Here is a 14907-nt window from a genome sequence, read left to right as displayed (position 1 = left end):
AGTCATGGACTGTGCGGCTGATCCCGGCGGAGGTTCGAGTCCTCCCTCGGGCATGGGTGTGTGTGTATTTGTCTTTTGGATAATTTAGGTTAAATAGTGTATAAGCTTAGGGACTGATGACCTTAGCAGTTAAGTCCCATAAGATTTCACACACATTTTTTTGCAAGGTAGTGGAACTAGCCACCTTGTATTAGAAATATTAAAATGCGAGATCGCAGAAATAACTCATTAACTCTAATAACCATTATTGTACCATATTAAAAAGTATCTGAAAGGCCTGAATTTTATACCATGTTGAACAGTATCGCAACAGTTTGAATTATTTACCAAAAACGTATAAAGGGTGTGGCGTTCAGTATTTCCACATCTGTATTATTTGTGGCAAATATATAAGATTCACCTGAGTTAGTAGAATAGCGTCAAGCTCAAAACTATCTGAATGAACAGAATTTTGCGCTATGTTCAAAAGTAGTTTTAACTATCTGTATTAGTTATCGAAAATATGTAAGCACACACACACACACACACACACACACACACACACACACAAACACTCGCGTTACACAGACAACGTCGTTAAATGAGAGGAAATATAATAAAATATTTTTGTTTTTATTTAGCTGTAGCAACGTGGTGGGCTTTTCTCAAAAAAAAAAAAAAATCATAATTTGGTTTTGTTATCAGTCACATTAATAACTTTAAAACACATTGATATTGAAACACGTTACATTTAAGTTGAAAAATGAAATAAACTTCTTTTTATATTTTTGCCTCTGCTAAACTTTTCTGCTCAAGCATGAGATCTTTGATTATTATTTGCATTTGCCCACACACTCGCCTGAGAATTATTTCTTACCACCTTCTTATAATGCATTGTAGTCCGAATCGTGGCTCTGGATTTAGGCCGTTGAACTGAAAATGAAAATCTTAAAACTATGCCTTCTGCTACCGCGTTTGTCGGCTGAAGGAAAAATGCTTATTATAATTTACGCGGGAGAATTCTTCACTTCCGCGTATTTTATAAATTAATATGACGTCTATGGCTGCAGCGGCAGCAGCAATTGTTGCGCTAAAAACTACAACAATTCCGGAGTATACAAATGTGCTGAATGTTACAGTTATTATGTAGGGTAGACAGGGCGGAATTTTGAAATTCGATACAGGGAACATTGCAGACATTGCAATCGGACAGCATTTGGAGCGCATGTAAAGGATAGTAAATATGAAGTGACCAATATAAATGAACAAATGGAGGTGCTACATAAAGCTCCAAAAAATCTCTATCTCAATGTGCTCGAAGAGATTGAAATACACGCTCATCAAATGAAAAACCCAGACCTACTACTTAATGAGCAAAGTGATTTTATGCACAGGAGTTATTATGAGATTTTTAAAGACATGTTTTGGGCGTACTCTTGACTGCAACAACACGCTCCAGTAAGAAATAGCTGCTGCTGCCCTCAGCCTACTGGCTGCGAGGTGAACTGGGTCAAAACAAAGAAGAGGAAACGTACATTTTGGAAAAGAATATATATATGTTTTACTTATATTTTTAAGTTTCTTTAAAAAAATTTAAATTAGTGTAAACTATTTCTGTTCATGGTCCACTCAAAAAAGATTATTCATATATTGTTTCTTTAAAATTGTCTCATTATCAAATTGTATATTTGCCATTAATATGTATGGTAAAAAATAACACCTTAGTATATATGCATAATTCTTACAGACAGAGGGCTCTTTTTACTTTTATCGATCAGGTTCCTCCAAAAGAATGAGGTATTCATGCTACATTCATGTGCTTCTTTGTTGTGGAGAATATGATGTTCTGACAAACAACTGGATATTGAAAAGATAATAATCAAGAAATAAAATCGATAAATATAGGTAGCACTCAGGCATGATAGATTTAGTCCAATACTGTCGTCTGAGATATCGTTTGTTGAAACCGCCTGAAGCGTTTAAAAATTGTTAATTGAGAGGTTGATTGTGACAATGTTCAGTCACTGTGAAATGTTAACTTCTGTAGTCTTAAAAATGTTGAAAATATTGTTGTGTCATTCGGTGCCCCTCATTTTTCTGAGACTGCAGATGTATTCAGATTTGTTTTAAAGTTTGGATGTGAATTATGAACGAATTTCAAAGAGCTAAATGGAGCAATCTTTCAGTTTGTCTCACACTCCGCCTTTTTTGGTGCGGCTCCTGCGCGCTTAGGGAATTACCCAGCTCGCTGACCGCCTTTGTGCTCATGCTGACCAGCTACATTTGCACCAGACAAATTCGCTTCACCTTGTGCCCATTCCTGGTGGCTGATTAGCTCGCGTAACGTTAAACATAGCCACTTAATGTGGCACATTAGCTCACGAACTTGGCACATGAAATCGTATCTACGTAGAACAATAAATAAATACATCCCATAATAAGTAAGATAACTTGCTTGCGTGTCAAAATAACACTATAAGTATCTTTGTGGGCGCGTGTGAAACAGTATGAACATCGTAGGGTACGTCATAACATACTATCAGCTCGAATTTTCCACTTTTAACACATTTTTTTTTAAAATTTAAACGAACTTTCAAGTCATCTCGATCTTTTCAAAAGTGTTTAGTGCTGTTGCGCTCATTTGGTGGCACTTTTTGCTTTGAGCACGTCATAGCACTTCACTACCACAAACACAGCACACTATAGGTGTTCTGCTGTCCAAGTTTAGATCTTTAGCAGTCCCGCCGCTATTGCAGAAACTCGTGACCTCCTTGGCCACTTACTGCACAGAAATATGTAACAATGCGTTGCCCCGCCAGTACTGAAGGACAATAGTGGTCGCAATTCGACTGTTGTGTAGTTGCGAATAATCATACGACTTTCCAAATCCTCATAGATCAGGCACTGAACGCCCTTCCCAGTGGAATCGATATAGCCACAAACAGGACAGAAAGTCAAAATTGTTGTTTTCACAAAACACAATCGATTCAGTTCGACATTTGAATCACTCTATCCATGTCCCCACTAGAAGACATGTCTTTTATGCCACAAAATTTGTTTGGTGCCATAAATAAACTAATATTTTATCATTTCTTTACAATGTTACCACGTATAATTAGAGACTTAAAAGAACTTATACACTTCTGTGCAAAAATCGCCCATTTAACTCCTCTTTTCTCAGCAGCTAAACTGCACTATAAATTCATCAGTATCCTATTTGTATCATAAAATGCTTATCACTAAAATTGTTCTCTTAAACATATTACGAATTTATCCCCGAATTTACATACATAGACTTTATTTAAGAGACTCCCAAAATAACATACATTTTAGAGTTATCCCAAGTAATAATACACCTAAAAATTAGCTTATACTTTACATGTAGCTACATGTTGTACTTCCACAAGCAAAATTTTAATGAGGTCTAATGACCTCCAAGCACCTAAATTTCTGCCAAAAATAATTAAAAATATACTAAACACAAAACAAAAAACCCATCCAAGGTACTACAAATAGTACGTTTGCAGACCCCTTGACATTTCCCTCAAATTTTATGTGCAGTGCAGTTCACATTCCTCTCTTAGGTAAATAATGAGATTAACTACGTACTGCCGCACCAAGATTTGTGTGGCCAATATGGGGACCCTTCACGCTCTAAGTTGTGCCTCAGTATATTTCACAACATCTTAAATTCACCAAATTTACCCTGTACACAAAACAAAGATAGACACCAAAATTCTTAAGAACCACAGATGAAAATACCTATATTTATACACTTTTTTTTCATACCACATTCTTCATTCACAAGGTGCAAGTCTTATGACATTTACGTCGCCTGTGTATCTTTTGAATCTCCCTTTTTTCCACTTCTTCACCTACTCGAATTCGTGCACTCTTTCCTCTTTCACCAACGGAATTGACATCAACAATTTTACTTAAAGGGTGCGCGTTTTTAATTTCAACCCTCTAAACATTGCTCTCATCCTTTCCTCCATAATTATTCTATACATTACAACATGAAACCAACTCTTAATTTCATTATCACTATCAAATAATTCATTAATTCTATTGTTTACCCCTTCAAGACCTCTACTTTATACTTCTTCCATGCCCAGAAATGAGGCATTAATGACTTCAGTTATTCTCCACACCATCTCCAATCATTAACTGAAGTAGATACTTTCTTTATTGCCGTACCTTTCAGTACTAACATCGCCTCCTAAAGAAATGTATTCCTTATTATCCACTTCTATATTCTCCCAATCTACCTCTAAATCATCTGTAGGATTTAAATCATCCTGAGAACAAGTCGTTTCATCAAATTTAGTGTTCCCTTCCTGTGAAGTAACGATATCAGTAGCTGCAACCTCCTCACAATTAATCACACTAAATACTTCATTTCCTTTATGCAAAACATCACTTATTTCTGCCGAATCCCTACAGCCTTTATTAAAATTAGCTCTATTAACGTCCGCCGTTAACTCATAAGATTCATTCCTTAAAACGTCGAATACATCCGTCGATAAATTATACAAATCATCACCGATAACTCCGTCAACCTCCGCCGATACACAATACAAACTGCTACTACTGTATCGCTCCAGATCAGAATTTACTGTACACACGAATTCCGCCAAATTCGGATGTACCTCTGTCTCCTCTCAGATGCATCCGCCACTTTATGCTTTAACATACAGTCTAAAACATTTTCACGGTCATCCTTCCACACCTAATCGTAATTCATGCTTTCATCAAAAGCCATCGGTTCTCTTCCGTCAATGGAAATAAATGTACAAACTCCTTCTTCCAGATATCTAAATCACTAACATCAACCTTCGCAACATCACCATCTAAATCAGAATCTTTACCTCCTTTTAACAATAAATCACCCACTTCCGTTGATACATAATGATTCTTTATCACCAGCTGATGTGACTATCGCTACGCGACCTTCACAAATACCTTCGCATACTTCCGTCGATACACCTCAAAACTCACCTCCGGCTGACGAAACTACAGCTTCGTCGCCTTCACAGAGAGTTTCACGTACTTCCTCCGATACAGAATCATCTACAGTACTTTCGCCTACATTAGTACAATTGTTGCTTTTGACTAGTGCCTCATCAGAGTTCGTCATACATTCCGCCTCCACCAAACTAAGGTGTACTTTTGCCTCTTCTGATCACAGAATTTTTCCTTATACATACATTCATTCTATCATTCACTTCCCTTTCACAAAATAAAACCTCCAGCCCCATATTATCATTATCGAATCTCTCAGCACATTTTACCCCATTTATTGCGCCCCCTTTACGGTTGCGCTGCTTAAAATTATTCGGAATTTTATTCTTCCTCCTTTTAAGCTCTATCTTTGACATTTGTGGCTTCTTTTCCGAATTTTCAACATTCACACAATTTTTAAAATAATTTGTCCTTTTCGACACCAGTTTCTTTCGCCACATCCGGACCTGAGATGTGGCCATCTCTATTTATCCGACCTCGTATTCTGGCATTGCATTTCGTGAGGCTCCTGCCCCGTCGGCCGTTGTGGCCGAGCGGTTCTAGGCGCTTCAGTCCGGAACCGCGCTGCTGCTACGGTCGCAGGTTCGAATCCTGCCTCGGGCATGGATGTGTGTGATGCCCTTAGGTTAGTCAAGTTTAAGTAGTTCTAAGTCTAAGGGACTGATGACCTGAGATGTTACGTCCCATAGTGCTTAGAGCCATATGAAGCTCCTAACCATTTCTCCTCTTGGTCTCGAAATTTTCGTTTCCGGTTTTGATTTCCCCTTTCAATATTATTGTTACCATTGCGATAATAATTACTTTCGTGATTATTACAATCCCCATTCTGGTACCCATTTTCCTGTCTGCTATTTCCGATATGTGTCTTGATTTTCAGCGTCTGTTAGTTTCTCAATGTCTCTGGATAAGATCCCATAATAAAAATTCCGGTTAGGATCTTTTGAGAGTCGTGTTCTTGGTAAGGACGATTTATATGCGTCAACTTAGCCGATTCACTCACACAAAAATCGCGTATAGGCGCACTTCCGGGTTTGAAACTTGGTCCATTTAGGACCTACGTGTTTCCTGGGCGGTTGACTGCACGAAGGTATCATGCATTCCTCTCAAACCGTTTGCCTGATGCCCTGGAAGATGTTCCATTTCATTTCGGCAGAGGTTATGCTTCAAACATGATGATGCACCTCAACATTCTGGAATTAATGTTGAAGGTATTTACACAGAATATTTAAAGGGAAACGGCCCGGATAGAGAGGTCCAGTTGTACGACCTCCGCGTTCTTCTGACTTAAATCACCTAGATTTTTTCCTGTGTGGACACTTGAAGGAGCTAGTGTACTCTACTACGCCGACACATGCAGAAGAACTGATAGGGCGTGTTCATGCTGCTCTTGCATCTGTGGAGCCAGCCATGTTGCGAAGAGTCCAGAGTTGTATGGTGCAGTGTTTGGACGTGCAATTGGAATCTCTATTCTTCTGTAAAAGTCATGCGATCATTAATACGGAAATCATTATTGTCACTGGTTGCTAATGCGTTAATCTGAGCAGGCCTACTCCATGTGATACTAACGACTAGTAGATCTGAGTTACTTAACTGTGCAACCGTCTTTAGCATCTAGATATTGATATTGACAGGTCATTTGTTTCAGTTGTGTGTTTCTGATCTGTCTGACCATGTTTATGTTAAGTTCCCCGTTACAATAGACTGTACTACGTAAATGTCGGATACGTATGACTTAAAAACATTGTATGTAACAGTGCTATACGGTAGAATGAAATTGGCAAATAAAAACAAATACGCCTCGACCTAGAGTCGAAAACTGGACCCCCTGCATGCCAACGCAGAAACAGTATCCATTGCACCAACTGCGCAGCAATACGCCTGTACGCTGAGAGAGGTAGATACAATACATGTTAATACAGGGTTGCCAGATTGCCAATCTTTAACGTCCATTTACTGCCGGAATTATGGGCAGGACGAAATTTTGTGACAGGCGTTTTTGTATTGCTAGTATGTGAGGAATAACGCTGCAAAGTCCGAGTGCGCGAATTTTTCTTCATCCTGTATATTGATGTGCAATGGTATGGCAATGGTTGCGTATGTAGCGGCAAGAACATGAATCCTTGGTTATACTTCGGAACTCCTGTACTCGACCTTTCTACGCTGGTGTAGTTTGCTTGTACCCGACAACACACACAACACTTGTACCTTTATGTTGCAGACAATGGCGAATCGAGTCTGGGAGCATAAAGAGACGGTAAGTACGGGCATGATGTCATAGGACCCGCTGGCGAGCTTAAAGGGAGTATACAGAGCTCACTACAGAGATAAAAATTACAAGTCTATAACATTAACGCAATTTACCTCAGGTGACTGCTGTGGGCAAGTTTGCCTATGAATACAAATGACTATGTCAATACAGTCTTTCAATCATAAAATGTATCTCAAACATGACTGATATAATATGGCTGATAATTGTACATTACAAATTTCCAATTCCTTGGGTGAGGAATTCATTTACAGAGCAGAAACTCTGGTCCGTTGGAATTGACTTGCGCCGTTTTTAAACTGGCCTTCTATCTTTACCAATCTGAAGTTATGAATATGAATGTATAATTGTGTTCCACTGTGAAGGACACTGTTCTGATTAAGACAGATGTTCTGGCACTGGAGACAAGAATAGTCTTGCAGTTTCTTGTTCTATGCGTGTGCACAGAACTGTTTTGCTGATATGCATTGGAGGTTTTTAAGAATTCTGTTAGAATGACTGTTGTTTCTTTTGAAAGTTTAATATCTTTAGTGAAGGGGAAAGAGGATGAGATGAATCTTGTACCTTTATATTGCTTGTGATTCTGATAGCTCCATTTCAAGTTTTGGTGGTTATACAGTAGGTTGCATTCCCCCAGTCTACAAGGGATGAATGTATGTAAAATGAATTAATACTGTTGTCTTCAAGAGGTTCTTGATTGATATGACTCCATTTTGGTGTTAAGCAAATAATTTTACACAAAGTTTATCATGTGGTGATTTATCTTTAATGTTTATTTTTGTCAACTTTTATTGTTTCAAAATTGCATAATATTTGTGTTTGTAAGATTAAGGCTCAAACTGTTTTCTGTGATTCATATTTATGCCTGTTCAATAGTTGCCTAATCTGTGTTTGTCATTATTGAGTTGTCCGCCCTGGTAGCTGAGTGGTCAGCGCGACGGAATGTCTTGCCTAACGGCCCGGGATCGATTCCCGGCTTGGTCGGACATTTTCTCCGCTCAGGGACTGGGTGTTGTGTTGTCCTTATCATCATCATTTCATCCCCATTGACACGCAAGTCGCCGAAGCGGCGTCATCTCGAAAGACTTGCACCTGGCGAACGGTCTACCTGACGGGAGGCCCTAGCCACACGTGATTTTACTTCTGATCTCTAGTGTGTTGCCGTCAGGACATCAAGCAGTTTCTGGATGGAGCAGAACACGGCGTCATCTACTTCAGCCTAGGAACCAATGTCCGCAGCAATGCGATGTCAGACTGGAAGCGACAGGCATTCATTGAAGCGTTCCGGGAGCTGCCCCAGAGGATCCTCTGGAAGTGGGAGAACGACTCCCTTACCAGCCGGCCTGAGAACGTCATGGTCAGCAAGTGGCTGCCACAGCAGGACGTACTAGGCACGTAACTATATCTGCATATCGTATCTATCTTAGCCTAATGGTAATCGGTGACACTCTAAATAATAATCTCACGGATGCAATAGTCTTTTCTGCACAGATGATAAAGTTTCCTCATTTGTATTGTAGCCTCTTTCCAACAGCTCCACTCATCATTACCACTGAATGTTGAACATACCTAGTTTTATTGCCAAACTTTTGCTTTTGCGTATCACTTCTCATCAGTATATTTATCGATACCGTCATGAGAAATTACAACTGTCACATTACCTTTATTGACTTATGTACCAGCAGATTCGCAATTCTATCGTAGAGTGTTCTCATAGCGATAATAGCAGTGTTGACTACTGCTACTCTTCAAAGTCACTGATCGCTTAAACAGTTTGGCAGATCGATATTTAGACCCATACATTCACACACTACGTTGTTAGTCACTGGCTGTATTGCTCATTACCCCATTATTGCTGGCTATACACATCACGGTCACAAATTCTCTAAATTATTCACACAGTGACATCATGATACTTTACACTTTAATATTGTCGCGCAGTGGTGAACCAGTTGCAATTGCAATCACTTGAAACATAATTCCACACAACTAAAGTAGAATGAAACACACTCTTGATCTACGCAAGTCTTTTCCCATACACATTTTTCCTTAGACTGACGCCATCCCTCTGCGTCAGGCCTTTCTCGAGATTCTCCTCTCAAAAACTAGCCAATGAGAGGTCAGAAAAGGACTTGCCAATAGGAGACAAGTAAACGTATTTGTCACTCGAAACTTCCTGGCGGATTAAAACTGTGTGCCGAACCGAGACTCGAACGCGGGACCTTTGCCGTTCGCGGGCAAGTGCTCTACCATCTGAGCAACCCAAGCACGACTCACGGCCCGTCCTCATAGCTTTACTTCCGCCAGTACCTCGTCTCTGTCCGGCACACAGTTTTAACCTGCCAGGAAGTTTCATATCATCGCACACTCCGCTGCAGAGTGAAAATCTCATTCTGGAAACATCACCCAGGCTGTGGCTAAGCGATGTCTCTTCAATATCCTTTCTTTCAGGAGTGCTAGTCCAGCAAGGTTCGCAGGAGAGCTTCTGTAAAGTTTGGAAGGTAGGAGCGAGGTACTGGTGGAAGTAAAGCTGTGAGGACGGGCCCTGAGTCGTGCTTGGGTAGCTCAGTTGGTAGAGCACTTGCCCGCGAAAAGCAAAGGTCCCGAGTTCGAGTCTCGGTGGGGCACACAGTTTTAATCTGCCAGGAAGTTTCATATGAGCACACACTCCGCTGCAGAGTGAAAATCTCATTCTGTATTTGTCACTCGTTTCACGTGATTAACCGTGAATCCGAAGCGGAGTAATCAGAGACCGGATTATATGCATCATAAAAATTTTATAATATACATGGAAATATGTATGAAAAATGCTTAAAATGTATAAAAAATGTCGAAATATGCAATATCAAAAAATAAAAAACACAATAGTTACTGCGTGCATTATATCTCAAAGTCGAACCTGTGAATATCAGTTAAGATGGGCACGCGAAAAATCTGTACATTTAGAATGCTGATATCACTTTCCAAATACTTTCTGGTAGAGATTAGGAAGAGGGAATTTCTGGGATTATTTTCTAAAAATTTGCAAAAATCTCAAGAATTGTTCCTTCTTTGCTATTGTTGTCGGTATCAAGCGCATGCGATGCGAGTGAGTCGCAGGGAGAGAATCGATATGTACAGGACCAACTTCGAGATGTATCGCACCACACACTGGCTGGCTCAAAAACTCCGTAATATTTTAGTTAAAAAAACAACATACAATCATGAATTTTTAACAACATTAACTTTTAATTAATACTATTGGACCAAACCATCATTTTATTTTACATTTTTCTACTATTGTAAACATAAACGCCCAAGTGCTGTTTCAAATGTTCGGTAGGAAGATTGTGTCTTCGATCACTCAAAACATTTTTATAAGAAGAAAAGAACCGTTCTGCGTCAACTGAGATAACTGGACAGTATTTGAATTTGGGTGCTATATTGGCACTTATTGTTTCTGGTAAAAGTTAATCTGTCCCATTAATAAAACTATCAATTTGGTACAAGGGTTGAAAGCCTGGGTTATTGTTTAAAATGTTTTCAAACTTTTCTTTAAGTTTTGTTGGGAATGACTCCGGCAATGAGGAGTTTACTAGAATAATTTTATTCATTAGCTGACTAGATCCATTCAACCACAAACCTTGAGTTTCAAGCTTTTTAATATTTGCAGGTATATAGGAAAAATCAGTGCTAATCACAGCAATGTCTTTTTTAATACCGAAATAATTAAAAGCTTCCTTGCACTGGCAAACTTCCAAAGCCTCTGCGCTATCGAACTCGTTTACTACCCCTTTAATGGCCTCGAAATGTTCACTGTAAAACAACCCAGCTTCGACCCACGTACCCCAACGAGTTACCACTGATACGGAAGGTAAAGACACAGTTGGCAGTCTTTCTTTGTGGGTCTTGATGCGAGCGGGAGCCTTTACAAACACTTTCTTTGCGGATGAAATCAGTTTACTTACATTCACAAACGTGGAACGTACTTCTTCAGCAAGATGATGCACTCCATGAGCAAAGCACGTCACATGAATCAAATTGGGATAAAATACTCCGACGGCTTTTCCTGCTTTGATCATATAGGGAGCAGTATCTGAAATAAACACCAACACCCCTTCATCTGCAAAAGATTCTGGAAATATTTTTCTAATACCCTAATTAACAAATCTGGCGATTGTAGGATGATTTACTTTTTTCAAGTTCTTTGCAGGTCGCTGAATAGAAGGAAGAAGGCTCCTCTTTTAAGGAATCAACAACTAAATTTGCAATGTAACGGCCACAAGTGTCTGTAGTTTCGTTAACTGAAATCCAGATAATTCTGTCTCTGAGTTCATTGCGTATTTCTTCCGCAATATTAATGTGAATTGTCGGTACGTAATTTTTACGCAATGTTGATTCATCTGGTACGTTTTGATTTAAGCAATAGTTGCGTAGGAAGCCTTTGAGGGCAGGTTTTGTAAGTTTCTGAGGAGGAATACTGCTTGCAATAAATGCTTCCCATAGATCCATGTTAAACAGACTTTTTTGATGACCTTTGGAAAAAGCCCTGCTACTGCAAGTTGCTGTTGTCAGAAGATGGTTTCGTGGTCCTTTCTTCTGCAATCCTGCCATATGAAGACTTGCCTTTTCTTTGCGCACAACACGTTACACACTACACTTCGTAAACACGTTCAGCTATATACAAGTAAATGGAAAGCTAAACTGAAACAATGGACGTGCTACTATAAGCTTGCGTAGTTTAATTTAATTGTAGCCGACGCGTACAGTATGACAGCGGAGGGCATTAACTGGGGGCGCAGGTGCAGGAGCAATGACTCTGTCTGTCTGTTCCTGTTCCTCTTCCGTAATGATTTCGCTAGAGAGTGGCCTTCGGCTAGCGATTACACGCAGTTGTAGGTCGCGGTTAATCTGTGAGACATCAAAACTAGATCGAGCTACAGACCACCCGTCTAAATTTATTAAATATGGTAAATATAGAGTGAAAATATGCATCGTCACTAGTTTTAAGTTAAAATATGCAATAGTCGGTGAAAAAGTGCCAAATATGCAAATGCAATGCATATGCAAAATGCAAATGCATATAATCTGGTACCTAGCGATAACTATGCAACTTGTATTGTTTATTGCACATTACATAGCATTTCTGTTTCCATACACTGCATTATATGTCTCAAACAAAAATTTTCCGATATATCAACATCGCGTTTGAAATTTGGCAGCGTGGGGACGATTACGCCAAAAGACATTACATGCTGTCACTAATTCCACATGTTTTTGTATTGGTTGACCTTGGGAACATTTCGAACCTGCATAACATTAGAGGCATTGACCAATAGTGCTGTTATCGATGTTTCGAGATTAGGCCTAAAATGAGTAAACCTGAGCTCAGTTAGATGTGGTATTAACCGAAAAGTATAAATGCATTTGCATTAACTAGAACAAAACTTCATACTTAAGTCAGAGACAGCTAATTAGCATACATTCTCATTTACCTCATAAATGGCTCGGTTGGGGACTGACGCGTTGTTGGCGGAGGTTCTGACAGAACTTGTGAAAATCAAATTAGCGTATGAGTATAGTTTATTTCTCATAGAGCAATGGAACAGCGGTATTTGTTGATGGTGGTGCATAGTCTTCCTATTGCATCTGATACGCATATAAAAGAGAATGCAGCGAGTTCAAAATGAAATTGGCTCCTGAAGTTTTTACCAATCACGAGCCGCACTAATTTAACACCACCATCAGTTCTGTGGATCCCGTATCTTACAGAAGCGAGAACAGCAGATTCATAGTTCTGAGATGATGGTCAGATCATATGTACGAGGGAATATCGGAAAGTAAGGTACAACAATTTTACTATCAAAAAGTTTAATAGGTAACAAGAAAATCACAAATGAACTTACTTCTCTTACCTATTTTCCTACGTAGTCACCTACTTTGTCAACACATTGGTCCCATCGTGGCACGAGTTTCAGAATGCCTCTTCGTAGAAGTCCGTTCGATTTGGATATAGCCATCTGCGGACTGTTGATTTCACTTCGCATTCGTCGCAAAGCGTTGGCCGACCAGGAATTTCTTCATGGGACCAAACACATGAAAGTCCAACGATGCAAGGTCCGTACAGTCTGGTGGATACTGGAGCACTTCGAACCCAAATTTGGCGATTTTCTCACGAGCAAGAACAGCAAAATGTGGGCGAGCACTAAATTTACATGCCGTGAACTATAGTGTACACTACACCATAGGAAACGATAAGGTTCGCAGCTGCACACACCGGTCGTTCAAAACTGCTCCGTGGTTGCAGCTTTTATTGGCCAGCCGGAGCGTGGCGGATCTCTATGGTTCATAAGCTCTCTGGAGACAGTGCTACGATCCATACAGCGGTTCCCATAAACGACACGCATGTCCTTGTGAATTTCACTCGGTTTATTTGCTTTGGCACACAAATATCGAGCACACTTCGCTGCTCTTCACAAGTTGACGGCAATATCATGCGTGTCATTCGTGTTTCGTAGCTCAGGCTTGTCACACTAGATCTAAATAAATAAATAAAGCACCTCTGTAGCGCGAATTTCACACTACATCCTCTTGAAATTTCAGTCATTGAAGCTGCTTCAAAAATTAAATAAGCCAAACGCGTATGCAATAAACAAACTGCCTTCAGCTAGTTGCGCAGACGGAACAATTCTGCATGAATTTTGGAGCAACTAAGGAATGACGGAAAACAGAAAAAACGACATTCCAGCATTTCAACTGCAATACCAGGGGAGACAAAAGTATTATGCGTTGCTTTCCGATCTTCTAAATGATCTGCAAATAGTCTCATGGATGAGTTTTGCTTACAACGGAATGAAATGAGTGGCCGAATGCAAATTGCATTTTATACATTGCGTCACTTTACCATCATCTGCTGAGCTCACGGATCCAGCTGGTTTTTAAAATAAAACTATTACAAAAATCGTGAATCATGTACCGCTTAATAATTGCGGGGAGCACATTGTCTTTTAAATGAAACATAAATATACTCCCATTTTAACGTATTTAATTATAAATCAAAACAAATTCTATCACAGAGAGACTTACATAAAATACGCCGGCTTACTTCGATGGAGACGTGATGAAAGAGTACAGTTTGTCTAGAGGTGCTTCGCTCATCCATTACCTTTTGTTCCGAAAAATTTGAAATTATTCCTTAAATTCGTTTCAACTATAGGCTGATTTCTCTGATACCGTTGATCTGAATTCGCAGTTCATTCGCGTTTTATCACATTTTTCAAAGATGACATAAAACATTTCCTTAAGAAAAGAGCGTACATTCGTGCAAGGAAGTGACTTCGGAATATTTTTTTTTTATTGTTTCAAAAAGATGACTTTCTTCAAGTAGTGTATCCGGACGGAATTTACTAGACTTTTCTTGTTTCTATTGTTGTATACTTGCAACACGGTCATTTTGCGCTTTTAGTTATGATACACACATTACCTATCAGTTGTTTGCTGCAATTGAACTGTGTGTATTACTTACGCACATCTGGAAACGCGAGCAGCGACTTTCACCGTCATCCAGTCATGCTTTATACTACAGCTTCACTTTTCCCCGTCTGCTTGAGAGTTTCAGTTGTCGCTAACAGGACTCTGCCATACAAACGCTTCCTTCATTA

General features: G+C 39.5%; 1 protein-coding gene across 1 annotated transcript in view; it reads left to right on the top strand.

Moving 5' to 3' along the window:
- Positions 1–14907, top strand: part of LOC124776004 (UDP-glucosyltransferase 2-like) — an 87152-nt gene that overhangs the window by 43866 nt on the left and 28379 nt on the right. Inside the window, exon 5 of the mRNA XM_047250846.1 lies at positions 8436–8658. Within this exon, the coding sequence (XP_047106802.1) occupies positions 8436–8658 (223 nt within the window). The remainder of the gene's footprint in view (positions 1–8435; positions 8659–14907) is intronic.

This window comes from Schistocerca piceifrons, chromosome 2, assembly GCF_021461385.2.
Source record: "Schistocerca piceifrons isolate TAMUIC-IGC-003096 chromosome 2, iqSchPice1.1, whole genome shotgun sequence".
Lineage (NCBI taxonomy): Eukaryota > Metazoa > Arthropoda > Insecta > Orthoptera > Acrididae > Schistocerca > Schistocerca piceifrons.
This window is presented reverse-complemented; position numbering and strand designations above follow the sequence as displayed.